The sequence below is a fragment of the Halichoeres trimaculatus genome, unplaced genomic scaffold, assembly GCF_033239565.1.
Source record: "Halichoeres trimaculatus isolate MK-OKI-2021-1 unplaced genomic scaffold, fHalTri1.1 fHalTri1_scaffold_6, whole genome shotgun sequence".
NCBI lineage: Eukaryota > Metazoa > Chordata > Actinopteri > Labriformes > Labridae > Halichoeres > Halichoeres trimaculatus.
This window is the reverse complement of record NW_027437184.1, coordinates 8,519,753-8,545,824: the sequence shown is the minus strand read 5'-3', so window position 1 is coordinate 8,545,824 and position 26,072 is coordinate 8,519,753. Positions and strand designations below refer to the sequence as shown.

Here is a 26,072-nt window from a genome sequence, read left to right as displayed (position 1 = left end):
CATGATTTCGACATAAAGACTAAGGTACGAGATCAAAGTTGGAAAAATAGCCATAATGTTGGAATTAGGATGAAATTTAATGAGAAAGAAGTCTTGCACAGTCTATAATTGCTGAAAAACCTAAAGAGGGATTGAAACACATCAGCCTCCTGTGCTAAAATAATCAAGCGTGGATCATCTTGTGAAGTCAGATTTAACAGCTGAGGTCGAACAGCTTTTCCTCAACAGATTCAATTTGTAGCCATTTCTTAATGAAATTTATATCAGAGTTCAACTTGAGATGCACCACATTCCTCCTCTCAAGTCTGTACAGCCGATCTTCCAATCCTTTCAAAATAAGATACATGCTAATCAAGGGTATTTTTAAAATTAAGCTTTTTGGATGCTGAAGGCTGGGGAATATTTTGATATCCTCCTGTATGATATTTTAATCTTTATATGGATTGGAAATTAAGTCTTCTTTCTAGGGATGCACCGATATGAAAATTTTGGCTGATACCAATAGCTGGTATTAATATTGCTGTTACAGCTGATAACCAATTTTAACCAGTATAAATATTATTTAAAAAAACAATCTGAATTGATGTGTCAAGGTAGTTTAGAGAGAAAAAGCGTGATCGTGAGAAAAGACGACCATGGAGAAGATTAAAGGATGGAGCGCCTAAGATGAACATGATCAAAAAAGTATGTTTTGTCTGTTTTTTGGATCAAAAACAGGAAGAAAGACATAAAAGAAGAAAATCCTCTCTTCTTAGGTAGATTTGGGGTTTACATAGTCATAGAAAAAAATGTTTGGGTCTTGAAAAATGGTTCAAGATGCTCTGAAAATGGCCAGCAGCTGATGAGTAAATATTGACCCACTTTTACACATCAGCTGATATCAACATGTTATTAAAATAATGATAAAAAATACCGATATTGATCCCTACTTCTTCCTGAAAAAGACATTGCAATACTAATATTTAGACTTACTTAAGACTTTATTCTCTTATGTTATGATTTTATTCTCAAAATCTTAGTTTTGCTTTGCTTTTGCATGCCCTTAATCCTTTGTCATTCTGCACACTGTTCCTTTAAAACAATAAAAGGTAGACTGAAAAATAATTTAATCTTAACAAGGCACAATTAAATTGGGATTTGTTGATAAATACAATAAAAGACTAGTTATCTCATGTGTACTGTGTGTTTCAAAAGGTTTGGGTTAAGGCTCGTTTATCAGACACTACAGACTCTTTTGGCTGAATTCTTCGCCTCATTTCTTCTCGAGCTTTGAACAAATTATCTCAAGAGAAAAACATGAAGGTTTTCAAAGACTTTCCTGAAAAAGAAAAGTGTTTATTCTTCTGAACCTCAACAAACTTCTGTTTGTTCTGCAGAAAATAAACATCAGCTGCCAGTTAATAGTGTGCATCCATGTAATGCCCTGCTGTAGTTAATGACTTCTTTATATTTTCTTGTAGAAACGGTTTGCATCTTAAGCCTATCGCTCTCTGTGATAAGTTTTATACAATGTGGTGCAAAAAAGATGCTTCAGTAAACAAGAAATTCAGGCGATAAGTATCTGTTCTTGCTGAGAGTGCTGTGTTCCAGTGATGCTGTTGTAATGTAATCTTCAGGGACGGAGGAGAGTTTCACCTTTAAATATTCTGTAAAGTTTGACGTAAATGGTGACTAAGGTTTTATTTTACCTGTTTAGCTCTTTGATTCACTTAAATCACAAAAACTGAACGTTGTGGGCTTTCAAACTGTGAAGTTATTGTGACTTAGTCTGGGGAACTTTCATTGAAATGTGGTTATTTCCATAGGATTGCATGTGCGCCTTTGTGGGCCGACAATTTTGAGTATTTTTGCAAGAAATGGGAGTAAGTGGCGAGCAGAGAAGTGCCCTGTCAGGTCGTTAGTTATATATTTACACCCCACAGATGTTCTCTGCTAATGGGATGCAGGGTTTGTTTATCTCCCGTGTCTTGTTTGTTGAAGCTGCTGGCAAGATTGCGAGAGAGGAGGGCAAGCATGACCTGGGCTCTGCGCCTGAAGACGGCTTCCCTGACAGTCTGTGCATCCCGCCCACTGCAGCCGAGCTGATCAGCAATCCTCACAGCAGCAGGTCAGAGCACAGCCCACACACACATTTAACACCAACCTCAGGCTTTGTTTATGACAAAATGGCATCCACCCAAATTTTACTGCAGTACCAGGCTTTCCTCTCAAACTGGACTGAATATGTTTTATATTTAGCATTTTCAGAGTTGATTTGCATTGCCACAGCAGTACAGGCTGTGATTTGCTTAATTTTTGCGACAAGCCTTGATTCATATTTTGATTTGGCGTCATCTTGGAGGCTTTTTTTAGAATTATGCTTTGATTTTGAGTATCAGGCGTTGGTTAATGTAGGCTGGTTGAGGGGACAGCTCAATGTTTTCGTAATTTATCCGACAAGGGTGAGATATTTTTAATCATATGCAGAAAACCTCAAAATTTATACAGTCTCATGGCCTGTTTGTGCTAAATTTACTTTTTTATGAGTGGCAGACTCTGAGGGAACTTCAATGAGTCTTTCAAAGTCAAACAGCCTCAAAGCCCAAAAAGATGAAGTCACAGATTAAAAACTTTTACTACAACTCAATTTTCCATGGGGTCACTTCTCACTGCTCCACCATATTATGCTATTTTCTTACTACTTAATAATTTCAGCAGTCCATTGCAGCTATCTTCAATCATGCTTACTTATTTGAATTGGTGAAAATGACCAAGGACCGGCAGCTCTTTAATGACATATCAGTCAACCACTAACACATGAATGCTCTGATTAACTACTTCTTTTTGTGGAGTCATCTCTAAGAGTGGTCAAACATACTTGCACACAGACTTTTAAATCAAACCTCATCTGTCCCTCAGGTGTCTCTTGTTAATGGATGATCAGTTTTCTGCAGTGCTATTTGCCACATAAATATCAGCAAACTGCCTCCAACCAAAGAAAATCTTCTTTATTAGGGGGAGATATGGGGAAAATACACTCACCGGCCACTTTATTAGGTACACCTTGCTAGTCCCGGGTTCGACCCCCTTTTGCCTTCAGAACTGCCTTAATCCTTGGTGGCATAGATTCAACAAGGTACTGGAAACATTCCTCAGAGAGTTTGGTCCATATTGACGTGATAGCATCACACAGTTGCTGCAGATTTGTCGGCTGAACATCCATGATGAGAATCTCCCGTTCCACCACATCCCAAAGGTGCTCTATTGGATTGAGATCTGGGGACTGTGCAGGACATTTGAGTACAGGGAACTCATTGTCATGTTGAAGAAACCAGTCTGAGATGATTCCAGCTTTATGACATGGAGCGTTATCCTGCTGGAAGTAGCCATCAGAAGATGGGTACACTGGGCTCATAAAGGGATGGACGTAGTCAGCAACAATACTCAGGTAGGCTGTGGACTTTAAACCATGCTCAGTTGGTACTAAGGGGCCCAAAGTGAGCCAAGAAAATATTCCCCACACCATTACACCAGCAGCAGCCTGAACCGTTGATACAAGACAGGATGGATCCATGCTTTCATGTTGTTGACGCCAAATTCTGACCCTACCATCTGAATGTGGAGCAGAAATCCAGACTCATCAGACCAGGCAACGTTTTTCCAATCTTCTATTGTCCAGTTTTGGTGTTGCTGTGTGAATTGTAGCCTCAGTTTCCTGTTCTTAGCTGACAGGAGGGTCACCTGGTGTGGTCTTCTGCTGCTGTAGCTCATCTGCCTCAAGGTTGGACGTGTTGTGTGTTCAGAGATGCTCTTCTGCAGACCTGGGTTGTAACCAGTGGTTATTTGAGTTACTGTTGCCTTTCTATCAGCTCCAACCAGTCTGTCCATTCTCCTCTGACCTCTGGCATCAACAAGGCATTTTGTCCCACAGAACTGCTGCTCACTGGATATTTTCTCTTTTTGGGACCATTCTCTGTAAACCCTAGAGATGGTTGTGGGTTAAAATCCCAGTAGATCAGCAGTTTCTGAAATACTCAGACCAGAACAATCACCTTTCTTCCCCATTCTGATGCTCAGTTTGAGCTGCAGCAGATCATCTTGACCATGTCTACATGCCTTAATGCATTGAGTTGCTGATGAGAAATTTGCGTTGATGAGCAGTTGGACAGGTGTGCTTTGTAAGTGGTTGGTGAGTTTAAACATCAGCTGTAAGAGCTGTTGAGTTTCTGCAGGGTGCACAGAGCAGACTTGCTGCCCCTCTTACGTTGGAATGCATTTGCTGCCCAGAGAGATAATTACCAACTGGCTAGACAACTTATTTTCAGGAAGTACTCAGCTGTTTACAAGATTTGCTACTTACTGAACAGTGACGGATAAAGAGTCCTCACTGCTTCAATGAGCTGAGAATAAAAACTTGGGGTGAAGAGAAAGACTTGTGAAACTTTGAGGGAGTCTTAAGACAAGAAAAATAAATTCCCAGTCCAAATGATCCAGGTAATGAGAGCTCTTCACAGCTTTAACAGATTTTAACCCAACCCTTGAAAACTGCTTCAAGGGTTCTTTGTTTGGTTGGAGTGAGTTTGACCCATGCGCAATAATCTTACCCTCCAGGATTAAACTCCTTTTATGAATCATTTTCTATTACTTCAACCATGTGAATGTGTTTTATTCAATTTTACAGATCAACAAGTGCATGCGTGAGCCCCCTGGCTGACTGTGAAGCAGGTATGTGCAAATAACAGAACACAGCTTTACAAAAACCCTTTTCATTCCTGAGACTCTGCCGTCTGAAGTTCAAGCCCAGGGTATCAAATTAAAGTTTTAAAGGGATGTTAAGAGCCCTCTGAAGCCTCCAAAGAAAATTTCTCATCATGTTTTACCAGTCGAGCCACTTCAAACACATTCTATCACGTACTTAAATCTGTTTAACACCGCCATAAAACAGTGCCACACACCGATGGGAACCCTCTGCTCAATCCCCGCAGGTCCTTCAGGAGATTGCATTCCTTTGAAACGGATTAAAACGGAGCCTCCAGATGGAGAAATCATTCAAGTGATGGTGCCAGGTGAGTGTGCACACGGTCGGCAGCCATTAGCTTTGAGCACGGTCCACTTCTGAAACTATAAAAAGTATCAGGAGGTGTTGTGTTCATAGATTTTCACTGACTTATCTCAGCTCTGTGATTCAGTGCCAGCAGTAAAAAATATTAAACTGTGTATCCTCAGTACGACGTGAAAAGAGAGAGTTTGGATTTTTTTTTAAGTTTGGTAGTTTGAGGTTTTTAAGCCTCCTGCTTTTTTCTTCTAAATGTAGTAGGGATGGAACGGTTCACAAAATCCACTAGCTCAGATTCTGGGTACATTGTTGTTGCTTTCAGCACCTTTATTATTACCATATGCCCTAGTCATCCACTATTTACAGATTATTTTTCATCAATGATCTCATGTATAGTCATTTAAAACCTGAAAGAATGAGGCTGTTTTCCATTTCAAACATCATTAAAGCTGAGGGAAACATTGCTAGTTTCAACATGCCAACTCCTCAGTAAGAAAAGTCACTATTGGCTGTCCCAGAAGTCCCTAAAAGTCACTTAATGACGCTGCTGTCTAATTTGCAAAATAATCCATTTGCATGTAATTGTCATGGACTCTGTATGAAGGGATGGGTACCTTTCATATTTGAAACGATACGGTAACGATGCCCGGTACCTGGCAGTCAGTATCGGTACTTGACGGCATTTTCATGTGGTAAAAAATATCAATTTAATAAAATTTAATAAGAACTAAATCTCAAATTTCTTCAATATTTATTAAACTTGCAATGCTGTGTTCATGTCCAGCGTGAAAAATTGCCTACTCTTCAACTTCCTCACAGTCAAAAGGATAGGTTTTGTTACCTATACATGGTACCTTTTGATTTTACGTGAATCAGTACCCGATACTTTTGACAGAATTCGGTCGATACCTACAAAAGTACCTAACTCGGTCCGTATTTCTATCTATAGGAGAGAGAAATAATGTGGGAGAGACAGAAAGCAGGTAAACACAACATCATAAATATGTGTAGAGCTACAAATTAACTTTCTTCTGTCCATTCTTGTTTTTTAATGTCTAAATATCAACTTTACTCCTTTATCTGGGCTGGGGGACTGGCAGAAGTGACCACAATGAGACACACACTTGCGTGATTTCATCTGCTCAGAGTGAAAACTGTCACTGTGTTTTGGGTAGGGGAGGGACTCACACGTGCTGCTCATCGAGAAGAGCAAAACAAACTTCAACGTCAGACTCCAGAATAGTCACAAGAATTGTCGTCTTTAAAAAAACTCGCCATTTGAAAAGTCATAAATTTGGCAACAAAGTTTCTAAGTTGGCAACACTCAGTCGCGGTTTTACCCTCCACTTTCTTACTGACATCATCAGAGCATACACTGAATTTCAAGTGCTCCCAGACGGCAGAACGACTCAACGCCATAGGTACAACCTCTAACTCTGTCTTCTCTGCTCGTCATGTAAACAACACACGTCTCCCCACAACTGTTTGGCTTTATCCTTCACCTCGAGTTGCGCATGCATATGATCGAAGCTACTGCCTTTAAACTGAGTAGTAAAACAAAGAAAAAAGAAAAACACGAACTGAATGGAGCTCACGCACCCTGAACTAAGTGAGGAGAAATGAACGGTTCAGGTTTGTTTCATAAGCTGTTCCATCCCCAATATGAAGAACAGAAAGATGACAGCGTTTAAACATGACAGAGCGCATTTTTTGTAACCTGATGTTTGAAATCTGTTGTGTTTCTGCAGAGGCTGGAACAAGCGGGGAAGAGCCCAATGAGTCTGTGGCCGAGCCGGTCCCAGCTGCACCATGTCCAGCCACAGCCTCACCCTCTGCACCCTCTGCTCCCCCTGCACCCTCTGCACCCTCCGCTCCCTCTGCTCCCAACCCCCAAATGGAAAACCACGCAGGTAACCTCAGCCTCGCCAACCCTTTCCTCCTTCACACCTTCCTCCTTCTAACTGCAGCTCCTGGACTGTCACCTCCGAGCCAAACGGCCAACTCAGCATCACCCAGCGCCCACCACGTCCACTCCCACACTCTGGCTGTTTATTTAAGGAGCTAAATAAGCGGGCACATGTATGAAACACTTTCCTCACATACTTTCTCAGTAGAAAACAACCCTGACCTCCCAAACTCTGGCCTGTAACTCTCCTCCTCTCCCAGTCCTACTAATAACACTTCCTCTAGCCTGAAAAAGGCAGATTGATCAACTCTAAATACTCAGTTAAATTCAACACTAACTCTTGCCTTTGTTTATTTTATGCTGAGATTGGTGCAGTCTGCCTTTTTACAGATCTGGAGTCACACTGTCCTGTAGTCCTGCTGCCCAGAGCCACAAACAAGTTTTGTAAAATGTTTTATAGAGACAAATCCGCCCCTCATAGATCCCTCCACTTCCCCAAAATCCTCCCTTGATACTACATGAACCTTAGGGTTATAGACTGAGACATCTGAGGAGACTTCACTCTCTGTTTTTAGCCACACTTACCAAGAAGGATACAGAGAAACATTTGTGTGCACGGCACATTTCGAGACACAAACATTAAAAACACTATTGATAATAATATTTAAAGAAAGATTAAAGAGTGTGTGGTCTCCTCAGCATGATCTTGAGCTAAGTGTTAGCTGAGAGTCCTTCCAGGAGGGGTTTTGATTTATTTTGTTGATTTCATTGTGCTTTATTTAAGTTTTCTTTTCTTTCACAAATGACCTCTAAAGGAGACAAAATGAAGGTAAGTGGAGCAAATGTCACATTTAGCTTTTTGCACTGTCATATGCTCCTTAATTACAGTTTCTTTAATAACATGTTTTACAGTTTACAGGGAAATAAGTGAATAAAGCTAAACTTAGCCCTTAAAGAAATGAGCCATAAAGGGTTTGCCAAATCTTCTCTGCTAATGCCAAACAGAAGAGCCTTTCAGATACTGGCAGAGAAGATTTGGCAAATTTTCATCGGGACTCTGCTGCTCATCTCAGAAATACATGTTCCTTAAAAAAGTGGCACCATTTAGAGGAGAAACAGGATTTCCAATGATACAAGATTCATTGCCAAGACGTTTTGTTTACAACAAAGAAATAATCCACCAAACACAGAGTACATTAGATTTTGTGCAAGGTTTTGTTGGTTTTTTTTTTTGCAAAGAGTGATGCACACCAGACAGGGATTATTGTCTCTGCTCTGCATTCACTGTTTCCACCAGAGAAAGAAATTCTGCACATGATCACAGAAAAATTTAAAAACAAGATTAAATGTATTGACCCTTTTTTTTCATGGCTCTCTGCAAGAAATAATCTTATCAAGTGTTTTTGTCTTGTTTTACGTAAAAATTGTCTTTTTTTACTTAATATGAGCTACATTGAACTGGTCAGTCCAGAAAAATTTCATATTTTCATTCATTTAAAGACAAATATTCTGAATTGCTTGTAACAAGTTAAAAAGAAATCTGCAAGAAAATTTACTTGTGACTAGAAAAATGTCTTAATACTAATAACTTTTCTCTTGTTCCATTGGCAGATTTTTTTTTTACTTATTCCAAGCAATTCAGACCTCATTTTTGTCTTTTAATAACTTAAAATAAGACATTTTTCTGGAATGGTCAGGTGAATATGGCTCATCAAGTCTGAAAACAGATTTTCTACTGAAAATAAGACAAAAACACCAGCTAAGATTTCAGTTTTTGCAGTGCTTGTTTAGATTTGGAAGTAAACTTAGTTGCTGCACCTCTTAAACTTGAATGTCATGAAATATGCTTTAAGTGACAGAGACCGCAACTGTTTATATTGCTTAGTTTAAAATTGGGGCTGTTTATTTTTCAAGTAAAATCAGTCCAAATCCAGAACTTTTTTTAGTTTGTCTTTTAACTTCCTTTAGACTTGAATCATTTCTCAAATATGAGTTATTGTTGAAAAGCAGCCTAACTTTTCCAGTTCTTCTAACGGGGTTCTCTTGTCTTTCACAGCTGAGGCTCTGTCCCCGAGCACGTTGTCCCAGAGCTTCAGAAGATCCTCTGAAGGTACGCTAGACCCACTCACTACTGTGTTTTCCTCGAACCAGAGCACTAAGACCATCATGCTGCTTTGTTAAAATATTACTCTGTCTGAGAGGTAGACAGGAATAAAAAACAGCAACATTTTTTGGTGTCCTCCCTCTCTCTGTATCCATTTATTCTGCCGGCCTGTGATTAATAGCCTTCTAGTCTGTTTGTCATTACCGGGTCAGGAAGGAGCAGATGGAATTGATCAGAATAAAGAGAAGCAGTAGACTCATTGGATAAATGTCTTTTCTTCTGTTGGACTCATTCAGCCGGCAGTTTGGTGGAGGATATCGGTGAAATGATTCTGCAGCTTCGGAGACAAGTGGAGAGTCTCTTCAGCATCAAGTTTGGTAGGAAAGAGAAAAAAGTTATGCAACAAGTTTTCATGTAGATCTTGGAAACTCTCCATGTGCTGTTTGTGTAAAAATCTTTGCCAAAAATGTATATGATCCTGTATGACTTCTTCCTCAGAGTAAAGTTAGAAACAAGTTCAGTTTGAGTAAAATAAGTCTTTTTTTTCTCTCTTCTCTCACTCAGCTGAAGCTTTAGGCCTTCCTGAACCAGCCAAGGTGCCGTACTCAAAGTTCCAGATGTACCCGGAGGATTTATACGTCACCGGGCTGCCGGAGGGAATCTCACTGCGGCGGCCAAACTGCTTTGGAGCAGCCAAACTGCGCAAAATCCTGAGCGTGAGCAGCCAGATTCAGTTTTTCATCAAAAGGTAAGAAAACACACAGTTGTGCTTTTTTTTAAACAGATTTGACTCTTAATTTGAGTGATTCTATAATTAGGGGTACATTTCAAGCCCACGGGGTATACTTTTTCTTTTTACAGTGGGTCATTTTGGTGATATTTCACTTTCATTCAATACAGAAAATTAACAGGTTCCATATTTTATTTAGCTAAAAAAGCAAATCATTTATTGGAATTAACAGTTTTTGTGCTGTATGATTTCCTAAATGTCAAGTCTGCTCTTCAAAATTAACACTAAAATACATGTTTGTGAATATCATTTTCAAGTATTATTTGTTCAAAATGATCCTTAAAACATGGCAAAGGTGTATAAAAACAGTTTGGACAGTTTATATGGATTAAAAAAAAAACACTTTTTGTGTGTCTGCGAAATCTGTGTCAGCCGTGTTACCAATTGAAAAAATAACCCCTATAAATCAGCAATGGTTTGCTCCAAAGTCACATGACTTAAACTAATTGAGGTCACAGCTTTTTTTGAGGGAACCATGTAGACAAGTGTGACATATATTTTAACTCCTTCTCATCAATATTTTTTTCGAATGTCTGTACATGGGGCGCATTAATTGTTCACCAACTGTAATACCAACATTTTCTGGTGTTTTTTTTACTATAGATGTTATAAAGACCAAACTGTGAAGAAAATGTGCAGAAATATGAGCTAATGGAGGTTAGGTGGTGGCATGTTCAAGGTCTGCAGTTAGCACAAGGGACAGAAAAATTGAGAAAATGTCAACTGTGTCACCATCACAAACTTTAGGGCTGGGGACCTGCAGAAGTGACCATAATGTCTGTCAATTCTGTGTCAGCTTTGTTACATGTGATTTTTGTGCCATAATTCCTTTAAATTTTGGCTGAACTGTGATATAAATCAATCATTCCAAAAGTCTGGGTCCGGACCCAAAGATGGATCGCCAGAGATTTTTTATTGGTCACTAAATTAGTTTTCAAAATGTTAACACAAAATTCATGCTTTCCTTAACCAGATGAAGTCTCCCCTCGCCGATTTGTTTACTGATGATTGGCTCCTCACACTGTCATGGCTGGTTATGTTTTCATTGTAAAGGGTCATTGCCACAATGTTTACTGTAACTGGAAACATGCAACTGTTTTTCAAAAGTCTGAAGCCATGAGCTGGCACTACCCAAACAACCAAAGCCAAACCACCGTATGTTTCCTACTGTTTTACAGCACTCAAAGGGAAACGCTGTCACCGTGTCACCATTACACAAATGAAAGAGCTGACCCATTGATTTCTTTGATTTTTAGTTTCCAAAAGAAAGATATGCAGTCAGATTCAATATTTCTTTGAGTTTGAAAGTCCAAAGTCACTGATGGATCTTGGACAGGCACCAGCTGCAGAAACGGGTTGTTACAGCTTTTTACAGCTGTGCAGTGACGTCACTGAAAAAGAGACATGGATGGATGCTGCTACCTTTATTCTGGATGAACATCGCATCTTAATATCTTGTCCTGAAATCACATGACTGGGATACAATTCTGAAAAGCAAGCAGGCTAACCCGTATAGTAAAAATGCAAGTATTTTCATAGTGTAAGCCTAACAGAGCTATAGTGCATTTGTGAAATATGTTAGGCCTGTCAGCTGGTACAAAAGATGTAAGATGATGCAGAAACACGATAAAAGAATCCTTTTCTATCTGTCAATTGATTTATAGATGACATATTTTGGATTGGGTCGCCATGGCTTGTTTCCCCAAAAATGTGGGTCACCTGAAAAAAAGTTTGGGAAACACTTGATATAAATGATGAGAGACATTTCTAGGGAGCGTAGTCTTGCATAGAAACGTTAATTAACTCTAAATTCGGTATAATATGGATATGTGTTGAAAAATTAGTCACAACTGTTGACAAAATTATGCTCCAATTCTTTTTATTACTTCAATATTTAAGAATTTATGAGAGCTTAAGCTTGACAAATAATGAATTTAGTACATTCCAGGTTTATCATTTGGAAAAATATAGAATATAAAGTAAAAAAGGCACTTTTTTTCCACTTTTTTGTACACCTGAAATGTTCCCCTAATTATAAAATCACTCATTCATGGATTCACTCTCAGCTTTGTCAGTATTGTAAGACTCCCTTTGTTTGTCTGCAGACCCGAGTTGTTGACTGAGAAGGTAAAACAAGAGATGCCCCCCATCCCCGTCTGTGACGCAGGTACGTCTGTGACATTTATCTGTTATTTGATTAAATTTGAATAAACGGGGAATGATATTGAGTTATCCTTTGCCCTTTTCATCAAGATAGAAAAGATTTACAAGGTAATTCACTGACATTCAGGCCTGGGTGCTCCAGAGTCTGTTCAGAGAAGGTTCAAGAAAACTTGGAAACCACAAATTTGGGCCACTTTGTTTTCATTCACCCTGAACAGCAGGGGCAGCAACGACTGATATTTTTTGAATGAAAAAAGTTCAAGTATTAACTCATTCCCTTTCTAGACATACATTATTTAACCTACAGATGGCCAGACCTCCTTTATCCCTTTGTACATGAAGAAGATATCACCGTGGTATTTAAAGCTGCATCCGTTTCCCAGTTCTGAAAAAAAGTGTAATCTTGGCAGTCTGTAGGAGGCCTGTGCAGAGAGAAATCCACCATCTGGCAGCACATAATGCTGGTTTAAGATGTTATTTGCACTGTCCTCTGCTTGCATGAAATTATGAGGTCAAATCTAGTTTATGTGCTATTTTTGAAACATCTCTTCTGGGGGAAAAGAAGAGTCCTTGCAGGGGATTCAGGGCCTCTATCTCCACTTTTTATTTGCCACAAAGCTCTGGCTGCTAGAACAAGGAGCTGCTCTGGATGTTTGTTGTGTTCAGTAAATTTTAGGGATGACAAATACAAACGTTTAACCTCTAAAATGTTTTTCCAAAGAGCTGGACGCCAAGGACACACCGGCAGGGACAGAGGACGCTGCAGCTGTATCCAACAGACCGGGATTCTCAGGTACGTTTCTTCTTTAGTCACCGCTTTGAAGCTATATATTGTTTTAACTTGAATCAGCTCTGTGTGCTGACATTTATCGCCCCCTCACTTATACACAGCAAAAGCTGAATCCACTGCCGTAGACTCTGTTTGGATGGAAATTTCAAAGTGTCCTCTGTTTCTCATCTCCAGAGTGCCTGGAGTCCAAACTGTCCAGGATCGACTTGGCCAACACACTGCGGGAGCAGGTCCAGGATCTCTTCAACAGGAAGTATGGAGAGGCACTGGGCATTAAGTACCCGGTCCAAGTGCCTTACAAGAGGATCAAAAACAACCCAGATTCGGTCATCATTGAAGGCCTTCCTCCTGGAATCCCCTTCAGGAAGCCCTGCACCTTCGGCTCCCAGAACCTGGAGAGGATCCTGGCAGTAGCTGACAAAATCAACTTCACCATCACCAGGTAGGAGTTAAGAACACTTAGGTGAACTTTGTTTTTTTGGGGGGTTGAAAAAGCAGTAATTATCATAATATATCCCTATTTTTATGTGCACCTACTTACTTACTTGACTTACTTTATACTTTATTTCAGACCCTAAGGTCCATATAATTATATTAATAACAATACAACAGATAACGGATAAAAAGAAATGAAAAAAGAGAAATCACAGTTCATATATTGCTAGCAATTAAAACACAAAGAGACACTCGTACCAATGTTTCCAGTCACAGGATGTAAACCTTGTGTCGCTCATTGTAAGCTGAGTAAGTGACATTATTTCATTGTCTGAATCAACCAATCAACCTATGACTTTGTACTTGTAATTTTATTTTATTTTATTCTATTTTGTTTTCTTTTTTCTTTTCTTCTTTTCTTTTTTTCCTTTTTTTCTCTTTCTTTTTTTCTTCCCTTTTTTCTTCTTTTTCCTTCTTTTTTTTTCGTTTTTTCCCCCTTTCTTTCCTTACTACTACTGTACTTGTATTTTCTAAGAACAGCGTAAAAAGTGGGGGTTGGGTTATAAACAAACTTGTGACTTGCACTTGTCCATCAAGGTAATTTAAGAAATATCTTAAAAGCATCGTTATAAGCTACCTGTAATTTTTTCATTTTCACTTTACTGTAGTTGCACCATAAATGAGCCGTGTACAGTAAAGTACAGTAGGCTCTAAAAAGCTTAATTTTAACATTTTCTGTGCACTGAAATTAACATGCTAACATATTAGCCTGTGCATAAAATTTACACATACCAACCAGTTTTGTTTATTGTTTACAGTATAATGCACTGTCAGACTGAGGGTCATGTGTCTCGTATAAATAATAATAGAAATATCATAAAGGATAATAATTGAATTGTGAGAACAGTTTTTACTTTTCGTCACCTGCTGAGGTAATATGGACGCTAAGAAAGACATAATTGATCAGTAACACAACTAGATATTCAGGAAGGAGTCACTTATGGGTCTTGCTCAGAGATTGGATACCAGGTAATGTGTGATGGTTCACAGATAATATTCTAAAAAAAATTAGCTCAGGTTTGGTATCATTTGAGTAAAACTATTGGCTTTTTTCCAGGTTTTAGAAAAGCCACTCAAATATTTTCAAATTTTGTCAAATCTTGAAATCACTCTGTTACTTTCTTTCCAGACCTTTCCAAGGACTCATTCCAAAACCAGGTACGATCAGATCTTGTGTCAGCCTCATTAAATCAACATTCAGTCATTCTGACAAAAAAAATGTAACCTCGATCACATTAAAAATGTTTTTTTTTGTCTCTTCTCAATCAGCACCTCGACGCGTCACTTTATTGAAGAAGGCCTACGCTTCTATAAGTGGTTAGTAGACATGATTTGACATTTTCTTGTTCATGAAAAGCTTTGATCTTGCCAATTTTATTAACTGAACTTTTTACCTGACAGATGATGACGACATCAACCGCATGGGGGAGAAAGTAGTCTTCCGAGAGCAGGTCAAGGAACTCTTCAACAAGAAATACGGTAAAACTTCAGAATCTTGCTGCATCAAACTGAGTTTTTGGAATCAACTTATCAGTCAGATATTTTTGATATAAAAATAGTTATGAGGAAACTCTAAAGAGCAAGTCTCAACTCTTTGAGAGCAAAGATTAGACGTAAATAAGATTTGAAATTTTTGATCTAAATTTTAAGGAAACTCCACAAACAGGTTTGTTTTTACATAAAAGGTGCTTCCTCACAGTATTGGTTGTAAATATTTTCATTTATTCAGCAGTTATTTTTAGTAGAGGTGAAAAACAGCCACCATCTGTCCCTCTGTTTGCAGCTCTGTACAGGTGATTAAAGAGCTTAACCTCTGTGTGTGCTTGTGTTTTTCGTGTGTGTATGTCTGTGTTTGATCCTTTTTTTCCTCGCTGTGTGTTCAGGCGAAGCTCTGGGCTTAGACCGCTCTGTCGTGGTCCCGTACAAACTAATCCGTGGCAGTCCAGAGTCTGTAGAAGTCAGTGGCCTTCCAGATGATATCCCCTTCAGAAACCCAAACACCTACGACATCGTGTGCCTGGAGAAAATCCTCCAAGCTGCCGATGAAATAACGTTCAACATCAAGAGCCAGCTACAGTGAGTGCTGAAACACCTGAATATTCAGCAGCCCGTTCACTGTCACTGCCTGTTTATTTCCAGAGGAGTTTGGGGTTCTGCCGCTCTGTAGTTAAGCTCATTATGGTTTATTTATGCTTTGGGTTTAAATCCGGCCTCTGAGATGTCAAAGAATAAATCCTCTAAAGCAGCAAATGTAAATAATGTGATACAGTGAACAATATTCAAGCTACGATGAAAGAATTAAGTAAAAAAATCTTTTTTAAAAGGTTTGATTCATTTTCTTGTTTCCTTTTGTCAGAAAATGAAATGTAAATAAGTGCCCTACTTCTTTTCTCTCCCTCAGACCCTTTGCAGAAATCTGTAGCCAAGCTTGTAACACAGGTAAGAGTTCGTTATTTGGAGAGAAACAGTGTTGTGAAGCTAAAAGAGCGCTGAGAACTGTTTGTTTTGTGTTTACAGTAGGAACAAACGCCTCCACCAATCGACGAAAGCGCAAGAGAGTCCAAGAGAGCAACCGAGTACCCAGCTCCTCTGACCTGGGGTTATCAACCAATCAGATTCCAGTAATGGTAAGTCTGCAACACAGGAGGTTTACTGCCAAAAATACATTTTATTTACCTTAAAAGCTCATTTTGACAAACAGTTATGACTCCCTAGCTTATGTGGAAGTATTACATGGATGGAGGACATCAGTGAGTGGAAACTTTTACTGTAGAAACACCAGAGAGGGCTTAAACAAAAGTCACTCAATGCTTATGATGACATTATTTGTGGACATTTACAGACTGTAAATTATGAAGACATAGATCAGAGTCAGTAACCAGAAACCTTCCCAAACCAAGATGAGTACACAGACAGTATTCTAGGATTTATTATTATCATAGTTTACATTTTAAAAATATATTTTTGTTCTACTCTGAAACTTACTTTGATTGTTTCCTCTCCATATTAAATCCTAAAAGTCCTGTTTGGTAATAACCAAACTCAAAAAACAACTTTTTCATGAACTACACAGAGCAAAAACGGAAATCTAATCAAATGTTTTTGTCTTATTTTAGGTAAAAATTGTGTTGCTATACTTGATATTAGCCACTCTTAAGTGGTCAGGCCAGAAAAACGTTGTTTTAAGTTATTTAAAGGCAAGGCATGTTTATTTATATAGCACATTTCAGCAAGGCAATTCAAAGTGCTGTACAGACACAATTAAGCAGATTAGAATTAATAAGATACAATAAAAAAAATAAGATTAAAAGAAGAAGAAAAAAAGTTAAAACAGATTTTAAGATAGGGGTTGCAGTGCAGAGTTGCAAAATTATGCATTTTTTTTTAAGAAAAGGTGAGTCTTCAACCTGGATTTAAATGAGCTAAAAGTTTCAGCAGACCTGATATTTTCGGGCAGTTTGTTCCAGATATTTGGAGCATAGAAGCTGAATGCTGCTTTTCCATGTTTGGTTCTGAAAGGCGAAAATGAGGTCTGACTTGCTTGTAACAAGTAGAAAATATCTGCTAATGGGATTACACAAATGTGCTCAAAATTTGCTTAAAATAGATTTATGTCTTAATGAAAGTTGCTTTTTCTTGTTCCATTACCATTTTTTTTACTTGGTACAAGCAATTCTGACTAGAGGTGTCCCAGTCCAATATTTATATCGGATATCGGTCCGATATCAGCCAAAAAAACAATTATTGGATTACATCGGAATGCATCTAAAATCTCAGATATAAGCGCTCCATTCCAGACTCAGCTCCTGCTGTTTTTATTTGATTTATTTAGGTTATTTTCTGGGTCTTCTAATTTATTCTTTATTTTATTCAATTATTAGTATTTTTTATGTTAAATGTTAAAATTTCTGTTACCCATTGGTTGATAATAAATGGGTCAGTTTTTCCTCATACCTACTGTTGCTGACTACTTTTCTTTGTTTGAATAATATCACTTAATCAAGACTTTTCTAACATGACAGACATACTACAAAATAAGTAATAAAAGTATGCATGTTTAATGCTGATATCGTATCCGATTAATATCGGTATCAGCCAATACTCAATGCTGCAGTATCGGTATCGTATCAGAAGTGAAAATGTAATATCGGGACATCCCTAATTCAGACCTCATTTTTGTCTTTGAATAACTTGATATAAGACATTTTTCTGGACTGATCAGGCTCATATTGGGTCTCAGAAGGCATTTTCTACTAAAAATGAGACAAAAACACTTCACAAGATTTCATTTTCTTTCCAGTGTTGATACAGAAACACATTTAATAACTCAGTGATAGATGTCGCTGGTGTTTCACTGTAAAGTGTGACCCTGTTAACTGGTGACTGACACATTGGCACGGTCACTCTTCACTCCAAAACACTGGTTGCTCTGAAGCAGTCACAATCCTGTCAGAAGTCAAGAGAACTTGACTGTGAAGTTTCATTTCTGACAACCGACTATGGAACAACCAGACATTTTTTTATGCTGCTTACAGCTTTTATTCATAGTTTAAAGAATGCTAACTCGTCTGAATGAGTGGAGCTAAATGCAGCTTCTGATGCAAAAGTGTGTGTGCAAATTTATGATGATGTTGGATGTAAAGGGAGCTATAAAAGAATCTGTCACCATTAAATTCAGAAAATCAGATGCACCTTTAGTACCATCTTTGACATCCTACGTTCCTAAGCCTGTTTTCTATGCATCCATTTGCTCATTAATATGTTTTATCTTAGACCTTAAGAGTAAAGGTGTAAAATGTTCTTTATGTGTGAATGTAATGTGACTTATATGTTTGATCAGAGCAAAAACAAAGGATGTAATTATCCTTTCACCTCTGAATTTCACCACTCTCAGCCGTATCTCTGTGTCTGTGCCCGTTCTCTATTTAACTTTAACAAAGCTAGTATTTAAAGCTGTGTTTCAAGGCAAGGTCAGCCACCTCCTTGCTCTAATGAAAGCATTTTCTCCACCATTATATCTGACTTTCCTCCCTCATTGTCTTTCTGTGTGTGTGTGTGCCTGCAGCAGTGGCCCATGTACATGGTGGACTACAGCGGAGTGAATGTGCAGGTTCCCGGCAAAGTCAATTACTGAAGGGCAAACCTGGACCGCAGGAAAGGGATTAAAGGAGGAGTCTCGCAGAAGTGATACTCATGACTCTTCCACATAAGACACTAACACTTTTATCAGAGTGCTCTGACTAAAACAACCTCCGGACAGATCACAGAGGGCTGAAGGTTTGACTCTGAATGACCAGGAGCGACAGAATGTATGTGGATTAACTTGTCGCAGGGCAAAAAGCGTGGCTTGCTTTGGGTCTCCTGCCTCCATACAGTGCCAGCAGGACAGTTATCACCTTTTAATTTCCTCCTAGTGCTGAAAAATGACAGTGAAACGTTTTTCTACAAAGCTATAGTCACGTTATTTGCCCTCGCTCTAACAAAATGTCTATCCACTGAGTCATGTTGTTGGATTCAGCATTTGGTTGAAATGTATTACTGACGAAAACTGTCTTTGATAACAATCTGGTTCCATAATATTCAGATATTTGTACTTTTTATTTATTATATTTATTGAAATATAACATTATGTGCAGGGATGTAAAATACATTATTCTGTTACACAACTCCATGAAGAACTACCACAACACTAATAGTCTCTCATTAACGACAGGTAACCGCTGACGTCAGACTTAACAGCAGGATTGAAGTGTCTTAATCAACCAAATTCACACGTTTGTTTCCTCCTTCTGTTGTTTTAAAGTTAGGAGGCTTTAATTATGTTACAGTGTTTTGCTGCTGTGTCTCAGGTTTCAATGTATTCAAGCATAGGGAATCTTACAAGCTGTTAGAGCTTAGCAAAATCATGATGAGCAACTGAAAAGACAAGTAAAAAATAATAGTAGTAAGATGAACTAATGTTCGCTTCACTGTTAATGTAACAAACAGTAGGTGGCGGTAATGCATTTAAAACTGAGTGCCATCCATAGACTGTGTAATAAATGGTCATAGTCTCTATTACGTCACTCACCTGTTTCTGGTGAAGCCTTTCATTGGCAGACTTTATGTTGGAATTGCTGACTCAAGAGACAGGCTTTTAGCTTCTTCATTAACATCTAACACCTGCAGAGTGCCAGACCTTTTGGTCAGTGAGCTGCACCTCTGATTGGGTAAACTTGTGATCTTTTTTATACCTTAACCACTTGGTTTGAAAAAAAAAAAACCCTTGAACAGTGTGTGCTGATGAGTGTGAGCTATTCAGATCCAAGTGGTTTTTTTGGATCTAGTAGTTCTGCATCCATCTTCAAGTAGGCTCACAATGAACTGAGGTTTTGAGCACTTCCACACAGGCTTTATATTCTTAGGGGTCGTTTACACAACAACGGTTTTAGGGTGAAACCCAAAGTTTTGTTGCATTTCAGCCTCGCGTCTGCACGGAAACCGTGTTTCAGCCAACCTAAAACGCAAACTTTTGAAAATGACCTCCAGAGTGGGATTTTTCTGAAACGCTTCCGACACCGTTGCCGTGTAAACAGTAGGCCGATGTTTTCAGTGGAAAGGCTGACGTCATACTCCGCCTCAGGCGTGCATACAACAGGACAACAGAACTGTTGTTCGGATCATCGCGAACTACCGTGTTGTGCTTGTGCTGCTGCATCTGCTGACTGTCTTTCAACAAAATGTGCATCTGTTGCTCCACTTTTCAACTTAGTATTCCTCAATCCACCAGATGATCGGGTCAACTCTTCTTCGGTGGAGACCTCCCAAAAGCAGCTTCTGGACAAGACAGTTATAGCACCACCTACAGGCCTGGCATGCTTACTACAGCGTTTTCAGTCCCTCAGTGTTTCTGTGTAAACGCATATTTTTTTTCTCTGCGTTTTAGTGTTTTCAGGTGAAAACGGGGCCTTAGACTGGAGCTTGCTGCTTGGTGCCACCCTGCATAAACAACATAAATGCTGTGAGGCTGTTTTCTAAAACACTTACTATACTAGCAGTATGCCAAATAAAAAAAAATCCAGATAAATTCTGCATATGCAACAAGCCAGTTTACCCACGTATGGTATGAATGCCGTTAGTCTTTTTCTATTTGTTGTGGTTGGCGCTCAGTTTTGTACTCATTATCACCCCCTACTGGAATCAGTTAACATTACAGCACCATCATCCTACTGCCTGTGAGATAGAAGTGAAGTGATGCAAAAGAAACGGCGGTAATCCTGTCACTTCGAGTCATAAAAGAGTTGATACCGTCTCACAGGTAACAGTTTGCTTTTACAAAATTTACACCAGTCAAAATGAACTTCTTCCCTTTTTTCACACCATATGTTGATTATCCACTTTTGTTGTCTGTAACTGAAAACTAGCGTAGCATACAACAAAACAGACCCAACAGACTAGTCAGGCTTCATACTACATTTAAATGCAGTAGGCAGTATGCAGTAACTACCACAAACCACGTTCAAATGCAGTAGGTATGCAGTAAAAGCAAGTCAAGTCAAAGCCAAGTCAGTATGTACCACTAATATCGTAATATCTAATACCGTGTGCAGGTTTGACAAAAAAAAAGAAAAAAACAGTCAGCAAAAATACTCTAGTTTCAAACATAACCCAGCATCCCTTTAAATTCTCACTGTTTGTTGTTTAATCAGTTGCTGATTGATTAGGAAGTGGTGAAAAAAACAACCATTTGTCAGATTCTTTATGTTTAGAGCAAACTTGTAACACAGCAGTGAAAAGGGACTCCTGAGCTTTGTAACATCCGAGGAGAAAAAGCCACTCAAAGGACACGAAAACCAACCCCGTGCTTTTCCGGCGGTAGCGAGAACCTGCAATAAACACATGACATTCAGCAAACAGCCTCTTTATGTTAGCACTACACAGTACCAAGATGTAAAATATCTCATTACAAGTCAGCCTGAATGTAACATGTAAAGGAAAGAATGGTATGTTATTCTGCAATGACTGTCTCTGGACTAACAATATTTAATATGCTGTACCTTAACGCCAATTAGGCCTTTGAAATAAAATGTGTTGCCTTGCACTTTCATTGTGTTGGGATTTATTTTTTGATGTTTACAAAAAAAATGAAGCAATATGAATTTCTTTCAGACCGTAAACATGTTATTTAGTGGTTTCTGCACTCAGCCTCAAGTGGGGGCTCAGTGAACTGCAGCTTTCAACACTTCAACACCAGCCTCATATTTTTAGACCAGAGGGTTGAGGCTTGATTTAGACTCTGAACTTCCATGAACTTTAAAGAAACTAGGTAGGAGTATTTTTATTCAGGTAGACAGAATAGTAGCAGTACCCTCACTGAGACAGAAACATGAACTACAGAGTGACTCTCACACCGTCTGGGTTTTATGTCTTGTCTTTTCAGCCTGCTGAGGTCCATTAGACCTTTGCACTTAAAGTCCAAAACCAGACGAATAAAGTGAAAATCCCTGCTCCCAGTCCACCAGTCGTGTTTTCCTTTCAACATATGTCCTATAAATAAATATTTCAAAAAGAGATGTTTCTTCTTCAGAAGTTCTGCGAGAAAAGTTGCATTCAAGTGACACCCTCTGCAAGGAGCAAAACAGATGAGAAGTCACTAAAGGCTTACAACAACAGCGTCTTTTACTTCCCCTTGAAGGCTTTGGGATACATTTTCAAACCCAGGCTGTGCTCTTTTGTGAATTTGTTAATCCTAAACCATTTTGTGCCCTGTTTTTTTTTTTCAGAGTTGTAAGGCATATAATTTAACGAGTTGAGTCCCTCTGAATCATGTTATGTATTTATTTTTTTTCCATTTTGTACTTTGTTTTGAGGAAAATGGCATTTTTATAACTGGCAACAATTGTTGTCAGTAGTCACACAGCGTGTCACTAGGTCACCTAAGAATTATATAGAAATGATAATAAATAATAATAATAATAATTAATTATAATAAAGTTGTAAAAATAATTATAATACAGTCATTAAACACACACACACACACAAACACACACACACACACACATATATATATATATGTATATATATATATATATATATATATATATATATATATATATATATATATATATATATATATAATACAGTCATTAAACACACACACACACACACAAACACACACACACACACACATATATATATATATATATATATATATATATATATATATATATTTTTTTTTTTTTTTTTTTTTTTTTAAGTGGTGTGTGTGTGTGGGGGGGGGGGGGGGGGGTACAGACTTGAATTAAATAGGGGGTGTTGTCACTCTACAGATTTGAATGATTTAATAATTATGAATGTTTTTGGGAAAAAAATGAATTAATAAAAATGTATGAAAATTGCCTCTTTCCAGGGCGATTTGCATCCACCATGTCTTCTGCCAGAAGGAGCAGGAAGCAGATGAAGTCATGTGACAGGAACCACTTGGAAACTATTCTTAATAAACCAAAGTCTTTGCACAAGTTGTCTACTAGCATAAACGTGGATAAAGTTGCATTAGTAACATTGAAATTTTTGATTGTGAGAAGATGATTGTGATACACTTCAGCTACAGTTGTTGCCGGTGGGGCAAAACAGGTTAATATTTTTTCCAATAAGGAAGGGGGCATTGGTTTTTGTGTATGTTTTGTTGATTAAATTTGAAGAAGACACCCCCTGTAGCCCCTTGTGCGACACACATGTAATGAATAACTATGTGGCAGCCTTTGGTGTTGCAGTTCCTCAAATGTCCACTTGAGGCTGGCTCTAAAAGTGAAGGAATCCCCATTACCACCCATGTTAAAATATTCATTTATTGTTAACATGTTTACAGCCTGAAACTAGCCCATTACCTTATTTCTACAAACTGCAGGGTTATTTTTATTATGTCTCAGACGCTGAGACCAAAAGTTAGACATACATTTGCATAACTGGGGGCTCGTGGGTTGCTTTGTCGCTGTTCACCAGGAGGCTCCAAGCTTTCTTTCCCAATCTGTCAATGTATCTATTTACTCTCAAGGCCACACTTTGATGAGGCAGCTCGGACAAAGACAAGGGTTAATCTATGATGCTTCTGGCAGCCATTAACTTCAGTGATCACCTCTAAATGTTCATACAATAAAGGAGTAATAAAAAGGCCATTTTGAATACCCTGTGGGTTTAAACCCTATAAATGGCTCTCTATGCTAACTTTTGATGAATCTGCTGCATTGTTTGATGCATGCTTTCAAATAAAATAAGGGTTTCATATAGAGATGCTCCAGTACAGGGAAAATACATACAGACACTATGATGTCATTCAATAGTTTGAGCACTCCTGCTTTGAGAACAGAGGTCTCCCTGGCTGAATAGACAATCAAATGATCAAGCTAACAAGCAGGCTAGTGATCACAGACATCAAAACCTGCAGAGTATTGTTGACAACAAAGATTTCATGCAGATAAGGAACACAATCGCTGCCAAACTGACAGCTTTAAAACAGCAGTAAAACCCCTGCCTTATGTTGTTGTTGTGCAGGAATTTTAGCTTTTTTGGTGTCTGTGTTTCTCCTGCTGTACTGTGTTTTACTCGCTCCAGGTTGCCTTCAGGTAGGGGGTTGGAGCCAGCTGAATTAATGCCTTGCACCTGGGCATGCTGGGCTCAGGATATTGAAGCTGGCTTCTCTTTCAGTGTTTTGCCTGCCATCATCACACCATTTGGTTTTGCCTCCACAAAAATATCACACAGTGTTTCATTTCAGAGGTGCTCTGAATTTAAAGAGGGGGTGTTCTGCTCCCCCATTTGGAAACATAACATACACAGATTTTTTTAACCTCTACATATTCATATGTTGTAGAAATCCCTGAATCTGTCTGTAAACTGATCAAAACACCAGATCTTCATGAAAATTGCTGGAAAGTTGAGGTCATCCCGTGAGGATCTCCTACATGCTTCTGGCACATTAAAGGGGTGGGCCTTAAACACCAAGCTCCGCCCTCCAACGGGCCAATCAAACGTAAGGGGGTTTGTGGTTTGGACAGCCTTAAAGAGGCAGCAGCTAAAATAAAAGGTTTCAGACCGAAGCTGGAATGAGGTTTTCTAAAACAGCAGTGAGAGAAAAATCTGACTTTTTTTCAGCTGAAAATCATGTGAAGCTACCATGGTGGCACCAGAGGGACAGAGTGGAGATTAAAAAACACAATACCCCCTCTTCAATTCACATTTATTCAACTATGAGAACCCCTTTGTTGTGGTTTTTCGAGTTAATATTTCAGACACAACCCTGATGTGATAAAACCATAGGGATGTTCAGTACAAGTACTCCCTCTTGTATTAACCAATACCAAGTAGCAATACCAATAGTACTTTTGATACAAAAAAATTCAATTAACAGTGACAGATAATTTTGAACAAAGACAGCACAGTTGCTATTAAGTCCAAAATAAAACACAAAAAACTCTCTGAGTAATGGTTTTTTTTTTAAATAAATAAACAAAAAACTAAAAATAAAACTAAAAACTGTCAGAGTTTTAGTGAGTCATTTAAATAAACCGAAGTGCAAAGTAAAACAGTTTAACTGGTTTATTCTTGTTGTCTGAACAAAACCTAACATTGACTGTTTTCCAAACCACCTACTACAGACTACATCTAAATGTAGTCTGTAGTAGACACTACATACCTACCTACTGCTTTTGCTTGTAGTATGTAGTATGACTGTTCTGTTGGGTCTGTTTTGTAGTATACTACTCTGGTTTCCAATTTCAAAAACGGAGCTACAAATGATGTTTTTTGCCTTTATTATAAATGTACAAAACAATCTATGGGTAGATCTCTGTCTTGTAGTTATTTTGTTAATCATATCACACAGAATCTTCATACTTGATTTCTAATCTTATGCCACAAGTTATATCATTTACTGAAAATAAATCTGAAAGGATTTATTATCTTTTTACAGCTGATGGAAAAAACACTTCTATATAATCCACGTATGATTTAAAAAGTTAATTGGTGGTTTATATGGACTGTAATGAATTTGTAGAAGTAAACACCTCCTTTATAACTGGAAGCGACAAGATTTACTGGTGTTTCCTTGCATCACTTCACTTCTATCTCACGGACTGTCTTACATTAGTGTTGTTGTATTGTAGTGCTGACTTATTCCAGTAGATGGTGGTAATTCCCCAAATAGACTGTTTGTCTAGACCCGCATAGACAAACAGCGTTAGCACCGTGCATTATGGGAAACAATATGCCAGGTAGACTGGTCTGTTGCATTCTGAGAATTTCTCCTGGATCAGTAGGACATCTGGGGATTTTTAGCATACTGCAGGTTTTGCAAGTTTTCGCATACTGACTACTACAGACTGAATTTCAGCCCAAAAAGTAGGCACTGCTAGTGTAGTAGGCGGTTTGGAAAACAGCCACTCTTTTGCCGTGGTGTCAAACCGCAGCAATGTAGCGCCAACTTCTGGTGAGGAGGACTTACTTGTCCTAAGATTTTGTTGCTTTGAGTATTGGCTGCTGGTATTGGCAGATTTCATGTATACTGATACCTTGAAATAAGCTGGTATCAGCCCAATACCTGATACCTATACCAGTACTCTCCCATCCCTAATAGAGAGTGAAGAGTGTGTATTGTTTAACATCCAAAATGTTTATGGTGGACAGAAACTTTAGATTCTGGTCTTTGTCTGTCTCTGAAGAAGACATGAAACACTTTCAAAGTGCTGTTAACTTGCAAGCCACAAATCTAGCTTCATGGTAGGCCGAGGTTTTCCTTCAGTAAGCGACTGCAAA

At 38.5% G+C, this 26,072-nt stretch overlaps 1 protein-coding gene across 1 annotated transcript in view; it reads left to right on the top strand.

The window, feature by feature from the left end:
* Positions 1-21,343, top strand: part of gtf2ird1 (GTF2I repeat domain containing 1) — a 42,929-nt gene extending 21,586 nt beyond the window's left edge. Inside the window, exons 11-27 of the mRNA XM_074672251.1 lie at positions 1,981-2,107; positions 4,661-4,704; positions 4,965-5,045; positions 6,784-6,945; positions 8,998-9,051; positions 9,342-9,422; positions 9,610-9,793; positions 11,941-12,002; positions 12,720-12,791; positions 12,963-13,230; positions 14,413-14,441; positions 14,553-14,600; positions 14,685-14,762; positions 15,167-15,359; positions 15,685-15,722; positions 15,801-15,910; positions 18,349-21,343. Of these exons, the coding sequence (XP_074528352.1) occupies positions 1,981-2,107; positions 4,661-4,704; positions 4,965-5,045; positions 6,784-6,945; positions 8,998-9,051; positions 9,342-9,422; positions 9,610-9,793; positions 11,941-12,002; positions 12,720-12,791; positions 12,963-13,230; positions 14,413-14,441; positions 14,553-14,600; positions 14,685-14,762; positions 15,167-15,359; positions 15,685-15,722; positions 15,801-15,910; positions 18,349-18,417 (1,700 nt within the window). The 3' untranslated portion in view covers positions 18,418-21,343. The remainder of the gene's footprint in view (positions 1-1,980; positions 2,108-4,660; positions 4,705-4,964; positions 5,046-6,783; positions 6,946-8,997; positions 9,052-9,341; positions 9,423-9,609; positions 9,794-11,940; positions 12,003-12,719; positions 12,792-12,962; positions 13,231-14,412; positions 14,442-14,552; positions 14,601-14,684; positions 14,763-15,166; positions 15,360-15,684; positions 15,723-15,800; positions 15,911-18,348) is intronic.
* Positions 21,344-26,072: the final 4,729 nt, after the last annotated feature.